The sequence below is a fragment of the Poecilia reticulata genome, linkage group LG6, assembly GCF_000633615.1.
Source record: "Poecilia reticulata strain Guanapo linkage group LG6, Guppy_female_1.0+MT, whole genome shotgun sequence".
Taxonomy (NCBI): domain Eukaryota; kingdom Metazoa; phylum Chordata; class Actinopteri; order Cyprinodontiformes; family Poeciliidae; genus Poecilia; species Poecilia reticulata.
In genome coordinates, this window is record NC_024336.1 from 8,654,438 (window position 1) to 8,675,741 (window position 21,304).

Consider the following 21,304-nt stretch of genomic DNA (forward strand, 5'->3'; position numbering starts at 1 on the left):
TGTTTATTTTTTATACTCTGAAATGCAATAAAACTTCAAGTCCAAATCAAATCTCAACTGTTTTGAGTTTTTCTCAGACTCTGCGGGCCTCTGTTAACTTTTTCAGAAAAAAAAAAAAGACTGAATATGTTTCTTCTATTTGAGCTGATTAAGGCAGCAAGACTTTGGTTGAACTTGATGCAGCCTTTTTTAACCAGACGACTGATGGAAAAATGTAAAGTGGAAAGACGAGACAAAAGCATATAAGTTTAACCAAGAAAAACGGTCTGAAATTATTCCCTTTAATTCATATAGAAAACCAGTGGGTTACTGGAGCTCCCACTGGTTATAAGCTTTTACATCAGAGGGAGATTTGATCTTTTTGTCCTTATGATTCTGTGGCTCTTTATACGATTTAGTAGGAACAGTTGAAAGCAAAGCACCTACCTCTTTAATCCAGTGACGGTATTCATTGACTCCAAAGGTCTTCTTCAGGTAGAGGCCATAAATGTAGCCAGAGATGCCCTTCAACACCCACTCATCAGCCCTGCAGGAGAACATTGGTTAAAAGAGACAAAACATGCCTTTCCAAAATGTCACAAGGCTTCTTTCTAACAGCTGAATGTTTTCGATGTGTATTTCAATCAAACCATCTGGGAAATTGTAACAGATATGCACTAATGAGTGGAGTTTTTCCTGACACCTTGAATGACGCTGGCTTTTAGAAGCAGGCACAGGTCATCCTGAACTTGTTAAAAAAATTGTATATACTTGCTTTTCTGGAGTGAAGTCTGGATAGTTACATTCAGCTTTGCTTTGTATTTAATATTACAGTCTTCTCTCAGACCAGCGTTCAGGAAGCTACAGTCCTATTAACGCAAATGTAGTCCGTCTTGTTTGTAATCTGTGATTTACATGATTGAAGAATTTTTAGGCTACTGTGCTTCAACAGAATCAGGATTTTATCAAAGAGGGTGATTGTAGTGTTTAAATTCCCTTATGTCCAAAATAACGCATTTAGAAATTTTTTTGTGTAGATTTATCAGCGAAAGTGCAGTGATTGCTAATGCCTGGCTCTTTTAAAAGGCAACATATGCGTACCCTCTCCTCGGGCTGCCACCTTATCGTGGTGGAGGGGTTTGAGTGTCCCAATGATCCTAGGAGCTATGCTGTCTGGGGCTTTATGCCCCTGGTAGGGTCACCCAAGGCAGACAGGTCCTAGGTGAGGAACCAGACAAAGCGCAGCCCGAAGACCCCTTATGATGCATAACAACCTTGGATCTAGCGTTCCCTCGCCCGGACGCGGGTCACCGGGGCCCCACTCTGGAGCCAGGCCTGGAGGTGGGGCACGATGGCGAGCACCTGGTGGCCGGGCTTTTACCCACGGAGCCCGGCCAGGCTCAGCCCGAAGAGGAGACGTGGGTCCCCCTTCCAATGGGCTCACCACCTGTCGGAGGGGCCAAAGTGGTCTGGTGCAGTGTGTAACGGGCGGCAGCCGAGGGAGGGGACCCTGGCGGTCTGAACCTTGGCTGCAGAAGCTGGCTCTTGGGACGTGGAACGTCACCTCTCTGGTGGGGAAGGAACCGGAGCTAGTGTGCGAGGCTGAGAGGTTCCGGCTAGAAATAGTCGGCCTCACCTCAACGCATGGCTCTGGTTCTGGAACCAGTCTCCTTGAGAGGGGCTGGACGTACTTCCACTCTGGAGTTGCCCACGGTGAGAGGCGCCGGGCAGGAGTGGGCATACTTGTTGCCCCCCATCTTGGCACCTGTACGCTGGTTTTTACCCCGGTGAACGAGAGGGTAGCCTCCCTCTGCCTACGGGAGGGGGGACGGGTTCTGACTGTTGTCTGTGCTTACGGGCCGAACAACAGTTCAGATTACCCACCCTTTTTGGAGTCCTTAGAGGGAGTACTGGAGAGTGCCCCTCCTGGGGACTCCCTTGTTCTACTGGGGGATTTCAACGCTCATGTGGGCAATGACAGTGAGACCTGGAGGGGCGTGGTTGGGAGGAACGGCCCCCCCGATCTGAACTCGAGTGGTGTTCTGTTGTTGGACTTCTGTGCTGGTCACGGATTGTCCATCACGAACACCATGTTCAAGCATCAGGGTGTCCATATGTGCACTTGGCACCAGGACACCCTAGGCCGCAGTTCGATGATCGATTTTGTTATCGTTTCATCGAATCTGCGGCCGTATGTCTTGGACACTTGGGTGAAGAGAGGTGCGGAGCTGTCCACTGACCACTACCTGGTGGTGAGTTGGCTCCGGTGGTGGGGGAGGAAGCCGGTCAGACCTGGCAGGCCCAAACGTGTAGTGAGGGTCTGCTGGGAACGTCTGGCGGAGTCCCCTGTGAGACGGAGCTTTAACTCCCATCTCCGGCAGAACTTCGAACACGTTCCGGGGGAGGTTGGGGACATTGAGTCTGAGTGGACTATGTTACGTGCCTCCATTGCCGAGCCGGCTTATCGGAGCTGCGGCCGCAAGGTTATTGGTGCCTGTCGCGGCGGCAACCCTCGAACCTATTGGTGGACACCTTCGGTGAGGGATGCTGTCAAGCTGAAGAAGGAGTCCTATCGGGCCTTTTTGGCCTGTGAGACTCCAGAAGCAGCTGATGGGTACCGGCGGGCGAAGCGGCATGCGGCTCGGGTGGTCACTGAGGCAAAAACTCGGGCGTGGGAGGAGTTTGAAGAGGCCATGGAGAAAGACTTCCGTATGGCTTCGAGGTGATTCTGGTCCACCATCCAGCGTCTCAGGAAGGGGAAGCAGTGCAGCACCAACACTGTTTATAGTGGGGATGGTGTGCTGCTGACCTCAACTCGGGACATTGTGGGCCGGTGGGCGGAATACTTCGAAGACCTCCTCAATCCCACCAACATCCCTTCTGTTGAGGAAGCTGAGCCTGGGGACTCTGGGTTGGGCTCTCCAGTCTCTGGGGACGAGGTCGCCGAGGTGGTCAAAAAGCTCCTCGGTGGCAGAGTACTGCGGAAGTATGGGGTACCGGGCCCTTTGATACGGGCTGTCAGGGCCCTGTATGACCGGTGTCAGAGTCTGGTCCGCATTGCCGGTAGTAAGACGGACTCGTTTCCGGTGAGAGTTGGACTCCGCCAAGGCTGCCCTTTGTTACCTATTCTGTTCATTACCTTCATGAACAGAATTTCTAGGCGCAGCCGAGGTGTTTAGGGGATCCGTTTTGGTGGCCTTAGGATCGCATCTCTGCTTTGTGAGGATGATGTGGTCCTGTTGGCTTCATCAGACCGTGATCTGCAGCTCTCACTGGAGCGGTTCGCGGCCGAGTGTGAAGCGGCCGGGATGAGGCTCAGTGCCTCCAAATCCGAGGCCATGGTCTTGAGCCGGAAAAGGGTAGAGTGCCTTCTCTGGGTCAGGGGGGTCGTCCTGCCTCAAGTGGAGGAGTTTAAGTATCTGGGGATCTTGCTCACGAATGAGGGAAGAAGGGAGCGGGAGATCGACAGGCGGATTGGGGCAGCGTCTGCCGTGAAACGGGCGCTGTACGGGTCCGTCGTGGTGAAAAGAGAGCTGAGTCAAAAAGCGAAGCTCTCGATTTACCGGTCGATCTACGTTCCCACCCTCATCTATGGTCATGAGCTTTGGATCATGACCGAAAGAACGAGATCATGGATACAAGCGGCCGAAATGGGTTTCCTCAGCAGAGTGGCTGGGCTCTCCCTTAGAGATAGGGTGAGAAGCTCGGCCATCCGGGAGGGACTCACAGTAGAGCCGCTGCTCCTCCACTTCGAGAGGAGCCAGTTGAGGTGGCTCGGGCATCTGGTCAGGATGCCTCCTGGACGCCTCCCTGGTGAGGTGTTCCGGGCACGTCCTACCGGGAGGAGGCCTCGGGCAAGACCCAGGACACACTGGAGGGACTATGTCTCTCGGCTGGCCTGGGAATGCCTTGGGATTCCCCTGGAGGAGCTGGAAGAAGTGGCTGGGGAGAGGGAAGTCTGGACCTCCCTTCTGAAGCTGCTGCCCCCGCGACCCGACCCCGGAAAAGCGGAAGAAAATGGATGGATGGATGGATGGATGGATGGATGGATGGATGGATGGATGGATGGATGGATGGATGGATGGATGGATGGATGGATGGATGGATGGATGGATGGATGGATGGATGGATGGATGGATGGATGGATGGATGGATGGATGGATGGATGGATGGATGGATGGATGGATGGATGGATGGATGGATGGATGGATGGATGGATGGAATATGCGTACAGTTATACAGCAATAGTCTGTGTTTTAGACAGTTCAAAAAAGTCAAAACCTATCTGTCTTGATGAGATGGCAAACAGACGGTTAAAAGTGACCAATATTACATTTATATTCAAATTGGGACCATTTTCTTTTAAACTTTTAATCTTTTTTTCTTTTAAATGACAAAAGCATTGGAATGCACTCAGAAAGTAATCACTGTGCTTCAGTTTCTTCATATTTTCTTTATGAATTATGGTCAGTTATATTAAAAAAGCCACCAAAGCCTTTGATATGAAGTTCAAACTTTTTGTCAGGCATAATGAGAAATGAAGAGAGAAATAGTTCTTGGAGTTGTGAATTGAGTTCAGAATGAGTAACTATGAAAGTCAATGTGAACAATGAACATGAAGAACTAGGGCTGAAACGATTATTCGGCTTAACTGTGATTAATCCATTATAGAAATAATCATCAACTAATACAGTAATCAATTAATCATTAACTGGAGTGTACAGACTCCACAAAATGGTATTTGCTGAAAAGAAAACCCAACCTATTCAGAACAGTAACCAAGTCAAAACTGTACAAAATACATATAGGTATTGACTAATATATGTTTTGCAATAAAAACACCAGTATCAGTAAATAGGTGTTAGCCAAAACTCCTCAAGTGGCCTAGTTTTAGCTTCACCAGGTTGTTTTTGCTATGTTATCCAATTTTAGGCAAAAAATGTTAATCTTATTTAAATTAACCAATTGAATTATCTATTTTCATATTTGAATGTAGTCCCAATATTGCACAAAAAATGTTTAAGTAGCTAAATGAAAAATATGTAGACTGTTATTTTAAAAAAAAGATGATTAATCATCAGAATAATCCATCCATCCATTTTCTTGCACCCTTGTCCCTTAATGGGGTCAGCAGGGCTGCTGGTGCTTATCTCCAGCTAACGTTTCGGGCGAGAGGCGGGGTTCACCCTGGACAGGTCGCCAGTCTGTTGCAGGACAACATAGAGACACACAGGACAAACAACCATGCACACACACACTCACACCTAGGGGCAATTTGGAGAGGCCAATTAACCTGACAGTCATGTCTTTGGACTGTGGGAGGAAACCGGAGAACATGCAAACTCTTTCTGATGTAGAAAGACCAGGGCCGGGAATCGAACCCAGAACCTTCTTGCTGCAAGGCAACAGCTCTACCAACTGCACCACTGTGCAGCTGCCGTCAGAATAATTAGTAACTACAATACTTGTTAGTTACTTGAAGCCCTAATTTGAATCCGGATGAATTAAATATGCAACTTATTCCTCCTAAGGACCAACAGGCACAACATTGATCCTAAATCATCATATGACCACACAGTCAGTGGATCCACTGAGGTGCCTGGAACACATTTGCTCATTTGTTGGAAGTGAGCTTCCTTTATGACTTAATAGACACTAAGTGACTTCACATTGACAATCCAGCACAGTCTATGAGGTCATGTGCTTTAATGCGATGATGTGAAGTTTCCAAAACACTTCGTTTGTCATTTCCATCTCCTTTCAGCCCACACAGCTGAGCTTCCCCATCCCAGGCAACTCCTCAGAATCAATGAAGGCCACACTTGAGCTGCCTCATCATTTCTGTAAGATGGTTTTGCCCTTTGGGTATTTTTGTGGCAGTCCTTGATACAACACACACACTGCTCACATAATTTTATCATCATGGATTTATTAGCCTGTTAAAAGGAGGCACAATAGGTTGATTCAACCTTGGTGGTTTCACCGTTTCATGCTGAGCTAAACCTTGGCTGCCTTTTATTAGCAGAGCTGATTTTATCTGCGCATTTACTATGAGTAAATACAAAAAAAGAGATTTATCCTCCTTGGATGAGGGTATAACTACTGGGTCATGTTTTCATTATTTTCACTTTCACAGAATCACATTTTCAGCCTTAGATTGGAAAAAATAGCTGAGAAATAAATATTTTTTTCTAAAGTTTCTCATTAGGAGGTCATTACTGGAAAACTAACTGCTGCAGACTCACAAAGCACAAACAAAACAGTTCTCTAAGAGGATAATAGTCAACAGTTCCACAGTTGTGCTCAAAACAACAACACTATTGTCAAGTCTAATTCTAGCCAGTTAATTTCTGGTTCAGTTCTAGCCAAGATGGATGTCTCTCTATTGGCGGTGTGTTCCCCACAATGTGGGCGAGAATATGGGTGGGAATGTGGGCGGGCTGTGAGCATGCAGGAGCTGTGGTCGATGCCATGATGATGTCATTTTGGCCGTTCCCATGGGCGGCCAGTTTCTGCTAAATCTCAGTTTATCTGTTCATTGCTGGTCGCTCCCCATCCAGTTGATGCAACGCTGTCTGACCTTTTCTGCAAGTGTTGCCTTTACTCATCCAGTGGCGTGATTCCACTGACCAATCAACAAATGCAGTCTGCTGTAGGGGCGAACCTATAGCAGTTTTCTGGCTGACTGCTGATTACCAATCTGTAAAAAGCCTGACCTGCCGATTCAAATTTTGGCAGATGCCAATTTTTTTTTAACTGAAATGTCACTAAATATAGCAGAGTTTGGCAAAGATAGGGTGACTATTGTTAACTGTAAATGTGCCGACATGACCTGGTGGACTAGGCCAACAGTCAAACCTCCCTCAGGAGAGAGTAGGACTGGACAGTGGTTGATTTTTCAACCTTTGTTGAGGCAGATAAGATCAATGGCTAAGATCGGCTTCACATTTAAACAGACCATTTATCAATCTCCCAATATTCAGTTTCAGACTGTAAGCATTATAAATGTGTCATTAAAGGTGTCTTTATATAGCCATTTGTAATCCAGGTCAAAGTTTATTTTTTCCCCTCTTCCTTTCAGGTGGAAGGAATCAACACAGTTCTTTTAAAATCAACTCTCCCTACACATTTTCGAACAGCTGGAAGTTCCAGTCTGTGGCTTTTAAACCATAACAACTAGGAAACAACCTGTGAATAATTGCCTTATTAGTCTCATTTCACTGTTTAAAACTGCAGTCTAGTCTCCACTGGTGCAATGGGAAGAAATCTGTGGTGTTAGACTTCAGGGGGATCCACAGTTCTCTTAAACATTAGGTCAGTTATCAGCAAAAACACATCTATAGACATATTTCAGTTTACATTCAACAGTTAGTGTTGAATGTCTTTTTTATGCTGATGCTGCAATATATTGAACAGTGGAATATCATTTTTTCCCCTCGCCTTTGGATAGCGAGAAAAAAATAATTTATAGTGTTCCCAATGAATTTGTGTATGAACATAAACTTTCACTTTTTTCTCCCATTTTCAAAGACCCTGCTATTATTCTGATCATCCACACCATTCCATGATTAGACCCTGCCAGGACAATTTACATACATCAGTATGTGCTTCAGAATCTCGTGAATATGCTGACGTACTGTTCAAGGAACTGCTGAATCATTCACAATGATGGATCATTTTTCTCTCAGAAACCCCAAAGAAACAAAAGTCAACAGCTTCAATCTTTTTAGTAGACTGCTTACAAACCTCTATGAAGCTTTAGTGAAAATTGTACGTCTCTAAGAGGAATATAACGGTACAACAGAGCCAAAAACAGCATGAGAGCAGCATGTGTCAGCGAGGATCAAGCAGCTTGTGTTCCTGGACACACAGAAGCCTGTGGAGACCTTCAGGCTAACAAAGATCCCCTCCATTTGTCAGTTAACGCAGATGGGTGTGGCAAAGAGCCTTTTTGCTTTTCTTTGCGTCTGACAGGATAATGAGTCTGGCCTGTTTTCAGTTATGGGCCCCAGTGAGCCCCTGCTCTGAGAAATTGCTAACAGCAGTGCCACGCTCTGTTAAAAGTCATGACACCAGCCTGCTGAACATTAAACACCACATAGATGGAAGGCCCCACCACATGTGATGTTTGTTTCAAGGTCAGACGAAATAAGGGATGAAGAGGAGAGGAGAAAATGAATGAGGAGGCAAAGAAAGCACAGCACAATATATGGAGTGATATTCTATTTGTTAGGGTATTTTCACACCTGATAGTCCAGTAAACTCTGTTCAGTTGGGGAGCAAAGTGGCAGTATTTGTTCCATTTGCAGTTGCTGCTGTTCTCTTTCACACTGTCAAAACAACCAAACCTTTCAGCAACCTGTTCCCCTCCCTGCCTGTGGGGGTGCTGCACCGAGAACAATTGAAGGAAACAGCACAACTTCCTTCTTCAAGAAATGTAAACAAAACTTTAGTCGCATCAGATTTTTTTTAGGATTTTTCTCGTTTTTGGCAAAAAACCATGAGCCATTTCTCTCACTACTGCTGGACTCGTGAGTTTGTATTGGTTCTATTTACTCAGAATGCCCTGAGCTGTAGTCTGCTTTATGCTTTTGGAGTGGTCTGAAGTGTCAGCCCCTGTTATTAGGCATCCTTTCTCTATAACATTTGGTGCGCTCAGCATCTGTGAATAAAACAGCTTCTTACAGCAACCAATCTGCTACATAGTTGGGACAGATTCTGATTTCTCATACTGACAAAAAAAACATAAAAAGTTGAGTATTGTTGCAAATCTCTTATCACCAGTCATTAAATGCATTGAGGTCTAAATGGTAGCAGAGTTGAAAAAGAAGGTCAGCCTCTTCTCAGGATTGCTTACATGTTACTGCAAGACTCCTCCAAGAAATGCTAACAGTTCTTTTCCATTATGCAGACATGTGGTGTAGAAGGTTTATCTCAGAGTCCAACTACATCACACTTTAAACTTCCAGAGACTCTGGAGCAACTACCCTAAGATGACCACACTAGAGAGGTGGTCTGGTGCTGAGTCATCGTGGTGGACTTGGTGGGAAAAGAGGTGAAATACAAACACTTGTTTAGTCTGAGGTTCTGTCCTCTCATCACAAAACAAGTTACGCCTCACCAGGACATTCTGGAGATAAAACAGCCGAAGAACTGCTGGGCCAAGGCCTGGGCCAGACAGCGTCGGGTCTGTGGGGTCTGGTCTATGATCATAGGGCTGTGGAGCAGGTTGGTGCTGAAACACAAAGCAAACTGCCTGAATAACAACCTACAAGACATGGAACAATCTGCAGACGAGACCTCCGTCTCCATGCAAACCTGAAAATGCTCATCGACGCATAGGACGACACTTGAACGTAGGCCTCGTCCACAAATACGGTCTTAAAACAGGAGTAAGGGTAGCGGCACGTCAGGATCTCCTCGTAGAACTCAAAAATCTCGTGCAGGTAAGACATGGAGTGTTTGAGCAGAGGGAGCAGCTGTGGCAGGCAGAAATGGGTCACCTGCAGAGGACAGGATCACGACAGAGGGCTTGGTACTGGAACCCGGACAGTTGTGTCTCAGATACCTCAACTTCAATCTGACAACTGGTGTTTAGAGACATCTAGTGGTCATTAGGAGAAGTTACAGAAAGGCTTGTTCAAATCTAGAATAATCTAGATTAATTTCACATATTTACAGGAAAAAACTTGAATATTCCCTAATCCTAATCCATTTGCAAGAAAAAAAAAGATACGATTTCAGAGATTATAAATTCAGATATTGGTAATAAATGTGCCAGAGGTCAACTAAGGTTCAAGTGGTAAATGTTAGAGATGTGCATTTGAGTTTAAGTGTCAGGTTCTGTTCATTTATCAGACATCACCTGGGTCCAGACTCACCAGGAACGCCTCGAACCACATCCAGAATACACACCTGAAATAATGAGAAGGAAGCTGCCACAAGCCTGCAGCCAGTCTGGACCCGGACATTTTTTTCCTCTATTACAGGTTCTATGTCTGACACTCTGGAAAATATCCACAAGTGCACCCCTCACATTTCCAACTCAATTTTAGAAAATGTCTGCTACTTTTGTCACAAATGTCTAACTTTATAGTCTTAGATAACCTCTGAGTTTTTCTCATGAAATTAAATGTTTTTTTTCCCTCGCAAATGTCTGACTTTACAATGTCAGACAATATTCTAGTTTTAACATTGGAAATTTATGCCGGCAATAAGGAAAATTTTAATTTTTACTTCGTGCAAATTTACAACTTTTTCACAGAGAATATCAGTGTTTTTCCTTATAGATACTGTATGTGAAATTAACCTAAAAATGTCAATTTCTTTGACAGAAAATAACTCCTTTGAAGATTTGTGTCTTTTATATACAATGGTCCTAATACCTCACTATAAAGATGTCTATGAATAGACAGGCAAAAACCAAATGCTGCTTAGTATCAGAACCACTTATTTATCTTTACATGGTTATGAGTTTTACTGGAGAATATGAATCTGAAATGAACTTGAATGCTGCAAGAAAAGATTTAACTTTGCTTTTTTCAGATAAAACAAGGTACGGGAAGCCTGAAATGTAGATAAAAAATAAAAATTAAATAGTCATCAATATTTTTAGCCAAAATATTTTTTTTAAAAAGCCCCTAGGTTCAGCCAGCTTCAGTCATTGACCGATTCCATCCTGTGTGGTGAATCCAACAGCTGATTTAGAGGTGACTTAACTAGATCAAACTTGATAAAGTTTTTAAATTCTGAGAAGGTTCTTCAGGTTAGGAGACAATAACCAGGCGGGTGCGAAGTCCCTGAAGTTCATGGGTTTAACAAGGTTTTTCAGAGCTGTGCAGCTAAATGATGAGCAACAGAAAAAGAAGAAAAACGTTTTTTTCCTATTCTAATAATTTGAGAACTGAATGTCTGGACATCTTTCAGTGACATCCAGACAGATCACAGAGTATGCACCTCGTGCATGTAGGGGTCCACGAGGATTTCAAAGGGCCCCACAGCCAGGGAGATGTTCGGAGCCGCAGTGGGGATGGGGAGGACATAGTGGAATGTCTTCTTCCTCATGTCATGGGTGTAGATGGTCTCCACCAGGTCCCCACAGGACACTGCCACCATGGACGCATCTACAGTGAACTCCAGCTTCCATGTACACAGCTCTGAGTAAGAGTCCACACAGGGGAACCAGAACCTGAGGAGAGAAGGGATTCAGAGTGGGCCGCAAATATGGAAGAATTTCCAGGTTTTGTTTCATTATGTATTAATCTATTAAAGGGGAAGCATTATGTATTTTCCAGTCACATAGTGCCATTTTACTGCACAATGAAGTAACCATGGTACCTTCAGTTGTTATAAAAATGCTATATGTCATATATGACTTAAAACAAATTTGACTTTGAGATTTAATGTCTTGACATTGAGACACCGTCTCTCCACCTTCAAGAACTCATCATGCCTTCTCTATTAACCCATCAACAACAATTTTACCCACACTCTACCAAGAAGTAGCTCATATAATGAGCTCAACAGATGAGTATTTCCACCAAGTGTTTGCTAATTGCTGCTGGCTAGTCTGAAGGCGCTGAATAAGGAGGGGCTGCTATGTGAGTTGGAATCTCGGAAACTGCAGCTCTGAGGAAGAGTAGCACCTCAAAAGCGGGGCCTATGTCCAACCAGGTATTTTGCAAAGCTGAATGGTTGCCACGGGAGATTAAAGGATTACTCAAACATGCATGAAATGATCAAAGCAACACTCCAGGTATGTTTTTGATGAGTGAATAACATTATAACATGATGTGAAGCTCAAAAAAGTTGATTTTACATGATACTGTTTACACTGAAGTGGCTTCAGATAATCCGGATGTTGCACTAATGTCCAACCTTGTGGAGTTCTGGTATCCAAAGGAGAACACATGGGCCCCCCTCTCTGCCATGCTGCCTTCCACATCAGGAACCACAAAGTGTAGACCCCCTTTGGGCTGGTCCAATGAATACTCAATATAAACCTTTAACACCTTCAGATCTGGACCCAAACACAAACATGTGATACGAGTCATTATCAAAACGATCTCAATCATTTTCTGACAGTGTGAGGAGAATATGAAGACATTATCTCACCGTCTCCTTGTTTCCAGAGCTCAGAGGGAACTTTGATCACCAGTTCTCCATTCCCAGCATCGGGGTCCACAGCACTTACAGCCGCTGTGTAAGCACTGGAGAAATAGTTCAGGTTCCGTCTGTGCAGACACAGAGGAAAAACATTGTTATCCAGCATTAAAGTTGCACTTTAATTCAGAAAGCTGTCTAAACATTTCCAGCTTAGATAAGCTGCTGGACATCAGCATGAATGTCAGTAGAACACAAACTGTCTTTAGCAACTTTATACAGATGATAGCAGAGGCTTAAACCCATACATGGTCAAAAATACAAATATAGTTTTGGAAAATTGGTAATAAAACAGTGTTTTTCCCTGCAACAAACTCCCACATTACCACACTGTGCTTAACAATGTCACACAAACACATTTTCTTACGGACAATGAGAAAACTGTGGAAAATAACTTTAAAACTGTGGTTGAAGATTAACATTTCCCTGAAGTCGGATATAAAACGTCTGCAGGATTCCTCAACACAGTAGGCATTTCTTCAAAGGGTAGGCTTTAAGTAAGGGAGAAAGTTAGTAAGGATGGAAAAAAACAAATAAAGAACAAAAGAATGAGAGGATTGTACAACACAAAAAACAAAGAAAGGAATGAAGAAAGGACCCAAAGAAGAGAGCTAGAGAGGAAAGGAACCTGAGAGGAAAATAAAGAAAGGAAAGCAGACAAAGACAACTTTTAGGCAGTGAGATATGGAATAAAATCTGGGGGGAAAATTTTCCATACTTTTACTTTATGTTTTCAGACCAGGAATACCTTCCCAATACACAGCAAGCCAAAATGATAAAGACCGGAAGAAATCAAAATTACAAAACAATAAAATGGCTAAAAGATAAAACGATAGCATCAAATCACACAGAACTCATCAACTCTACGATCTAAAGCGTAAACTAGTTTGTTGGTTCCCTTTCTGTGACAGCTCTGGTTCTACTTACTGCTTGGACTCGTTGTGGCATACTTCAAGTGTGGGGTCGTTGTAAATGAAAGGGGCTTCCAGATCGTTGACTCTGACCCTGTAGATTCTGCACTGTTTACTATTCAACTTGATCCTGTTCAGGTTGACCACTGTGGGAAAAATGGTCAGCTCCACATAACCCTGCAGCACAGTGAGGAGGCAGAGGTCAGTCACTGCTATCACTAGGAAAATACAAATAATTTGAGGCTCATTTATCTGGTTAGAAAGAAATGTTTAAAAGGTATTAAAAGAAATGATCACTGAAGCTTAGGAAGACACTCAAAATTGTTTTTGCTGCTTCATCTAGATTTCAGACTGAAAATAGGGATTAAGATTTGCTATTAAAATATGTAATTAGTAATTTTCCTTTGCACAATGTAATTATCATGTGTTGCTGACCTCTTAACCAATTCACCATTGTAAAAAAAATATATTGCAACCTCAATCGGTATTTATCTAATTACCAAAAAACAGTAGCACACAAATGTTGTAGTTATGCTAAAACGGGAATTATGAAAGTTTATCAAAACCTTTGTTGAATAAATTCCATTGTGGTTTTTGCATTTTCTTGACCCTTCTAGGCCACCATAGGGATATTTTTTTTTAGAATTTTCATTGTGACCTTTTGTTTTTGTGTTGTACACTAGGCTAAAATGGGAGTCATGCCAGCTAGTGTGCCATAACTCATGTTAGCATGAATCCTCTTCTGGTTTTTGCTGTGGAGTCGTGATGAAGCTTTTGCATTTTGTTGAACCTTCTAGGCCACCGTAAGTATGAATTTATGGATAATATTCCTTCAGTGGGAAGGTTTTAATTAATTAACCTGAATAACCAGACTGTAAGAAAGCGAATAGCCTGAAGTGTGAGGGAAAATCCTATGGATAGATAGAGATTAATAGATAATGGATAAAACGAATGCTGCCCCTTTTCTTGTCTTCTTTAAGACCTGGAATGTAAAAATCCCCCACTGAGAATAGTACTCACAATGACAGACTTCCTTTGGAAATTGATGTTGTTGATGCACACCACCTGATGGGTCGTAAAAGCAATAACCAAATAATATTAACAAGTAAGTAACGTGACAAACACTAGTAAATATTAGTGACTATTCTGAACACAAGTGGAAATCAAATTTCTTTCATTCTGATTTCTTGCAACGCAGAACAGAATACTTATAATTTAAAAGGTCGTGGACTCTCGAATCCTTTGTCCTTCTTCTTGTTCATCTTTAATTAGAGTTTGAGTAAGTCATCCGTGATGGTGCTCTTCACTGGGCGCTGCTGAAGACCATCAGAGAAAACTCTCATCACACAGCGAACAGATCTGCAGCTGCAAGCTGGTGTGGTGTGGATTCCCCAAGGGCTGTGTTCACCCGGAGACTCTCGTAAAAACTCCGCAGACGTATTTCCACATAAAATAATAAAGAGGAGCGGTTAGTTCCGAAGGGGGGTCGAATGACATAGAACCGTTACTTCAAAGAGACTCTAACATCAAAATAGACGCTCACAGCGCTGTAGCTGCAGCGCTTTGGTGTTCCGCCATTTTGTTTGTAGCCTTTGACCTGCCGCGTAAAAACAAACTAAACAAAAAAGGGGAAAAAAATTATTTACTAAACTTACACTTATAAGAAGGACACAATTTGAATCATAAGTATTAAATTATTATTATTACTCAGATAAACTTGAAGAAAAACAGGAACACCTTAACTACTCCATGTGGGCGGAGCCTCAACAGGAAGAGAAAATAGTATTTCTCTTCCTAGGGAGGACGTATTTCCTGCCTCCCATTGACTGATCAGAGGCAGAAAATACGGCCGCCATCTTGAAGCGGTCGTCCTACCTACTTGGCTAAATCATAAACATCACAAGATGCCTCACTACTGCGCGGCTAATTTTTGCTCAAATCGACGGACTGTTGACGTTAGGACTCGGGGGATAACTTTTCACAAGTAAGATAAACGTGGAAGCATGCGGCGATTGAAAACCGTATACAAAGAAAAATTCTAAGTGCCTTTTAAGTCTCCTGCTATTTTTTGGTACAATATCGCATTAAGTGTATCAAATACACTGTTGCTTTTTACAATGAGGTGAAATGTTATAATGGGATAATTAAAGTTTGGTTAAAAAACAACAGCAAAACACTTAAAACCATTGAGGTATGTGAATGCAGACAATGTGAATGCAGACATTCACATACCACAAGCGACCAGGTTAGATGCATTGAAAGCATAAAGACTTGCGTCTCGTGAGCGCGTGTTGAGTTTTGTACCAGAGTAGCGCTGGTCACTTTTAATTGTTCGTGCGTGGGACGTTCAATGCGCGCATGGAGTTTAACACACGCTGGTGGGAAATTAAAATGGTGCTTTTCTAGGCTTTTGTCATAAATTTGACACCATACCATCGAACTTTTACACAAGTGTGTCACAGATAATTCACATTCAATAATTTCACCGTATCAACATTAAGCAAAAGTGGGCAGAATACCCAAAAATTGCACTCAAGTAAAAGTAACAGTAATTCAACATATTTTTATTCAAGCAAAAGTAAAAAGTAGCCATCTAATAATCTACTCAAATAAGAGTAAATATGTATTTGGTAAAAACTTTTTTTAAAAAAGTATTCTCAAGTACTGAGTAGCTCATCAAATTATCAACCATTTAATATTTAAGCATCATCAGACAGACCAAAATATAAAGTTATGGGGAAATTTTGGTATTTTAAGGACCAAAATGTCCTTATTTCATATTGCATCAAGTTTCAATATGAAATATGTGCAACTTTTAACAAAAACTTCAGGTGTATGTCTTTATCTGGTGGATCTTTGGTTAAAACATGTTTGTTTTTCATTCAGTGGATAGAGAATCCAGAAATTTTACTCATTAAGAGTAGTGACAGTGAAATTACTCAAGTAAAAGTCAAGACTACACCATAGTAAAAATACTCCTTACAATAATAATAAAAAAAACCTTACTCAAGTAAATGTAATTGAATCAATATCGCTGTTAACCAACTGACAGCAAGATACCAATATCTCATGTCCACCATGCATACAACATCTGACTGAGCAGTTTTCAAACAAGCTTCCTCACATTTTCATTAGTTTTGGTTCCTTATTAATAGATATACATCAAAATTGGAGTTTAATTGAAGTAAAGTTATAAGAAATTGTAAAAATTTCTTATAACTTTATACTTATAAACTTATAAAAATTTATAAGTAAAAAGTAGTAAAGCAGGGAGAACATTATAATGAAAAAACAATACTAGCCTACTTTGAACAATGTTTTTGTGTAGACACTCGCAAATCTCCTGTTTTCGTTTTGAAGGTTTCCCAAAGACAAAGACATGAGGAAGAAGTGGGAAGCGTCTTTGCAGAGAAAGGGATTCGCTGCAAGTGATTCATCCGTGCTGTGCAGTGAGCATTTTAAACGGGAGGATTTCGACAGAACCGGTCAGATTGTCCGACTGAGAGACGGTGCTATTCCATCAATCTTCAGCTTCCCTCTTGACCTTCGAAGAGTAGGTGTATTATCTTAAGTCTCTTAGCATTCACAAATGTACAGATTGTATTATCACTCACAGGACAGGGTGAGATACTCATTCCTCCATTTGTTAATGTGTACAGATTGCTATATACTGTAAAGTTCATAATTATTATGCTTCTTCATTTTAGCCAGAAAAGAGCAGGATGACAGTAACCTCCATAAAAGCTGAACCTAGCCAGCCTGTGGCCTCTCAGGTTGCCACAGAAACTTGTACCTCACAGCCGCAACCTCAGCCTAATGATGTGAGTATTTATATTTTAAACATGTTTTCATAATGGCCATTGCCATATTAAACTCTCAAACCACTCTCAGCAGTGGTTTGCTGCCACTAATATTAAACATACTCCCAACTGAAGACAGTCAGTTAGATCACATAGTGTAATCTTCATCTCTCTATTAGGATCATGGCTATGCCTTGCCAGCTTCTCTTACCGCTGTTACGGCTAAACTGAAGGAAGCCTTGGCAAGGGTGGAAAGTCTAGAGCGGGAAAAGAAAAACGCCATGGCCAGAGAAAAGAGGGCGAAGACCACAGTTCAGTCTCTGTTGGGGGATTTGAGTGACAAGAAACTAATTAATAAGAAGCTCAGAGACAGGCTTGAATTATACTCAGGTAAGATTAAATTAGCTCTTTGAAACTCATATTCAAGACCCATTCAGTAAATTTTTGAAGAGTCCATTTATTTCAGGAACTTAAACACTAAGTGAAACACTTTATATAGATTAACTAAATATAGATTGGAAAGCCTTTATTGCTGTTAATTATGATTTCCTGCTTACAGTTAATGAACACATGAGATTTTAAATTAGACACATTACAGCAGACCAATAAAAAAACAATTTTAACGCAGAGATGTAACCTTAATGAAAAGTATGTCTTATACCTGCTTTTAGGTTGTCATCTATTTTCAATAGGTACTTTTTATCTGACAAATGAGCCTCATTGGAACACATATTCTAATTTATTTAATATTACTAGAGTTTTTTTTAACATCCTCAGCTATTTATCTGAAGGAGAGGTTTTTCATTTTTGCTCTTAAAATTTCAGATCTTCAGCTGGACTTCTTAGAAAATCAGGGCCATGAATACTCAAAGGAGCACAGAGAGTTTGCCCTCACACTCCATCTGCACAGTCCCAAGGCATACAAGTACCTCCGGGATACTGGAAAATTGCCCCTCCCACATCCACATACATTACAAAGGTAACCTTAATGCTGACCAGTTTATTTATTGTTTTAATTTCAGTAAACTTTGAAAATATACTTAATGAATGTCTTTGTATGTTATATCTTATCAGTAATTCCTGTATGATGTGCCTGTTTTGTAATCTAGGTGGCTGGAATAACAATCCATCTGCATGCCAGTTTCAGGACATCTGATGGTTCGATGTGGTGGCTCACTTAGTGGGACAGGCAATGTGGCTGCCCAGCATGACACCGTGTCCCTGTCACCTTTAGATGTCCTCTGCTTGAATTGCTGAAGAGTAACAATCTCCATTTCAACTGTTGTGTGCGACCATGGCGATCTTCCAACTAAGTTTGGTGGTCTGGTGGAAAATGCTCTGGTTTCTACAGCAGGATTTGTAGCAGATTCTACGAAAACTGCTGTGTCGTGTGAGCTGGTCAGAAATGCTGTGTCATCATTTGATGGGTTACCACCTCCTAACCCTGAGCAACTATGGTTCCATCACCAGGCACAGTGAAGCTGCTGAGAGCTGAGATACTGGAGCTTCAACACAACAACCTCCAAAGGTGTCAAACATTGCACACGTTGTTCGCAAAGAGACTGGAGAAGATTAGACATAATTTGACACTCAGGGCTTCCCCCAGTATATCATAAGCCTGGCGGGCCGGCAGGCTCTATTCATTTGCATTTAATCTCAACATGTTGACTCGGTGTCTGCGCTGATAAAGTCTGAATTCCTGGTTAGCTGGTGCGTTGGTGAGCCAGTGGTTCTGTCCGTGGAGGAGCTTTCGTGCTCGCCTCGTAGTTGCGCAGCCCACGGGTTTATTTCTATTGTATTTGTTTGCAGTGACACAATGCATCAAACTGTACAATATGAAATGCTTTATCTACAGTAGAATTAATGCGCACATCCACGCTGAGAGCAGAAAAACCCGTCCCATAAAGCTTGGGCAACCAAAACAGTCTTTGTGGCGCGTATTAAAAACCTTGATGACACTGATAATCATCATATTTTCTGTCTTGTTCTCATTGGTTATGACTTTGTTTTTTAAGATAAAAATGCACCACATTGTCAAAGTCACTTCTCTTGATTTACAGAAAGGCAGTACAAGAAAAAAACGAACATTTTATTTGACGGGCTGTGCACAAAACTGACATAACACCTGTCATGAACATGAAGGAGTCTTTATGAATGTTTATGACTGTTGTCATGAAATGTCAATTAATAAATAATGACACTTTTAATGCAAAGTTGCTTTTAAAGTTGCATTAAAAGTCCCAACTTTGCATGATTTTGCAAATAATGTCACTTTAGTGCAAAGTTGACCCTTTTAATGGACTTTCAATGTAACCTTTAGAGCAACTTTGCATTAAAAGTGTCATTATTCACCCACTGACACTTTATGACAACAGTCATGACCATTCATGAAGACTCCTTCATGTTCATGACAGGTGTTATGTCAGTTTTATCAAATAAATCTGTCAAATAAAGTGTTACCAAAAAAACTTCTGCGAAGCAGTCCTGTTTCTGGGATTTTAGCTCATGTAAAAGTTTTATGAGCAACTTTATACATATGTAAATATGGTTGTGTCATCACAGATAACCGATTGTGTGTGTATTATATAGTTCACCCATGTGCATATAATTATAAATAATCTATTCGTATTAAGTTTGAATAATTAATCACTTCTATATTTGTATGATTGTATGTATACATAGATATACAAATGTATAGATAAAATCTTTAAAAAATTTAAAATATGAGTGACTGATTTGCAAAATACTTTTTGTACATAATTTTAGAATATTGCATTACTGTTAACCCCACCAAGAATATACTGACCCATGTGTCCATATATATGACTGTATGCATAAAGTTTCAGGAAAGAAAATGTGAAAATCAGGTTAGTATTCAGTGAGTTATGTCTGATTAAACCATTCATTACACCTGCCAAACAGATTACACAGAGCAGGCAACCTTTCCAAGATGGCGGAGGCATCTACCTTATTAGGTCTGACTAAGAGAGCAGTTTTTTAAAGATTTATTTAGGATAGATGACAATAATGACACAGAAAACCAAGGAAAGCGATGTCTAAAGCTAATGAAACAAAATCTTTCAGTTTTTAGAGATTCTGATGTCCTGAAATTCACACTAACAAGTCAGTTTCAGCAGACTACTGATAGACCAGGAATCAAACATTTAACTATGCGTCTTAAATGAGAATTAAAGATATGGTGACCAGAGTTTCCCCCAGTGTATTATAAGCCTGGCGGGCCACAAGGCTTTACACCATTGCTTATTTATTTTTTTAAATGTTTGCATTTTTAAAACTTTATAGTTGGTGTTCAGGTATTAATCTTCCAGTCTTTCAATAACACATAATTATCAAGGAATATTTTCAAATTTCCTGTCAACTTTAAAAAAAAAATTTAACTCAAAGACACAACTGGATGAATGGCTGCCCTGTAGCACCCAACCACTGGGCTTAGACAGTTTTCTGGGGGAAACCTTGAGAACCGTTATTGAGCAGTTACTCCAAGAGAAGAGGCTTTATAGATAAAATGTAGCAATAAATTCATAAACACTGACTTTGATTTGCTTTTTCAGCTGTTCGTTCTCCTGTGTAGATTTGGCATAAAGCGCTATCAGCTCATCAGAAAGCAATGAATTATCAACAAAGTGAGAGATTTCCATTATCTTGTTAGGTGTAACAACGTCCAATCTGTTTATCCATATTTTTTAAGAGTTGTGAGGATAATTACAGAAAGAAAATATTTGTCATAACAGCAGTAATAATAATATTCGGTGCCTACATCATTTCTTATGCAGGCTACCTCCCATGAAAGTTAATCCAGGGACCTGGGTAACGGGTAACGGGTAGGGGACGCTGGCCTCAACCTTTTCACCCATCAGAAACTGAAAACACTGGAATCTGAAGAAAAAAAGATTTCAATATAAAAACATACAATCGGAAAATTAAACAAACCAAGACATTTTCAGAATATGAAAATACGTATTAAAAAGAGTGAATGAAAAAACAAGATTCAAACTAAAAGAAACTTGGGTTTCCTTACAATGCAGATGAATTTTTGGAGGGGTGGTTTCAGGTGTCCAGATCAAAATTTTACATTGCTTGAAAATACACTTTTCTCTATATCTGGTCTAGTGAGTTAATCAAGACTCATTTTTATTAATATATACTTTATATTTTAGATATTAAAATTGTGCCCCACAGTCAGAAACCATGCATAGTATTAGCTGACTATTAAACACACACATACAAATCTGTTCCAGTCCTCGCTGCTGATCTGGGTTTTGCAGATTTCCGGGATAATGAGTCCATTCTGGAACCAAGTCAGCACAGCACCTCCTCTCCTCTGTCCTGTAACTCCTGCTACAGAGATCATCAATTATGTATCGGTATGTAAATATGTATGCATTTGTGAGTGCGAATGGGTGAATGTGACTCTAATGAAAAACGCTATGA

At 41.4% G+C, this 21,304-nt stretch overlaps 2 protein-coding genes across 2 annotated transcripts in view; one reads left to right on the top strand and one right to left on the bottom strand.

The window, feature by feature from the left end:
• taf2 (TAF2 RNA polymerase II, TATA box binding protein (TBP)-associated factor) overlaps positions 1-14,653 on the bottom strand; it is a 35,489-nt gene extending 20,836 nt beyond the window's left edge. Inside the window, exons 1-9 of the mRNA XM_008411069.2 lie at positions 14,265-14,653; positions 14,073-14,127; positions 13,069-13,229; positions 12,094-12,212; positions 11,857-11,998; positions 10,936-11,167; positions 9,298-9,482; positions 9,101-9,214; positions 427-526 (exon numbers count right to left, since the gene is read on the bottom strand). Of these exons, the coding sequence (XP_008409291.1) occupies positions 427-526; positions 9,101-9,214; positions 9,298-9,482; positions 10,936-11,167; positions 11,857-11,998; positions 12,094-12,212; positions 13,069-13,229; positions 14,073-14,127; positions 14,265-14,314 (1,158 nt within the window). The 5' untranslated portion in view covers positions 14,315-14,653. The remainder of the gene's footprint in view (positions 1-426; positions 527-9,100; positions 9,215-9,297; positions 9,483-10,935; positions 11,168-11,856; positions 11,999-12,093; positions 12,213-13,068; positions 13,230-14,072; positions 14,128-14,264) is intronic.
• Positions 14,654-14,889: 236 nt separating this feature from the next.
• Positions 14,890-18,825, top strand: LOC103465876 (THAP domain-containing protein 6-like). The gene is made up of 6 exons (XM_008411071.1): positions 14,890-15,036; positions 16,413-16,605; positions 16,760-16,873; positions 17,032-17,242; positions 17,678-17,831; positions 17,962-18,825. The coding sequence occupies exons 1-6, from the start codon at positions 14,957-14,959 to the stop codon at positions 17,972-17,974; spliced, it is 765 nt and encodes a 254-aa protein (XP_008409293.1). The 5' UTR covers positions 14,890-14,956; the 3' UTR covers positions 17,975-18,825.
• The last annotated feature ends 2,479 nt before the right edge of the window (positions 18,826-21,304 follow it).

Excerpts from the sequence above, each read along its gene's own strand:
- LOC103465876 (XM_008411071.1), top strand. The coding sequence starts at position 14,957 with ATGCCTCACTACTGCGCGGCTAATTTTTGCTCAAATCGACGGACTGTT. Across the intron at positions 15,037-16,412 it reads CGGGGGATAACTTTTCACAA|GTTTCCCAAAGACAAAGACA; the intron begins GTAAGATAAACG and ends TTCGTTTTGAAG. Across the intron at positions 17,243-17,677 it reads CAGGCTTGAATTATACTCAG|ATCTTCAGCTGGACTTCTTA; the intron begins GTAAGATTAAAT and ends TTAAAATTTCAG.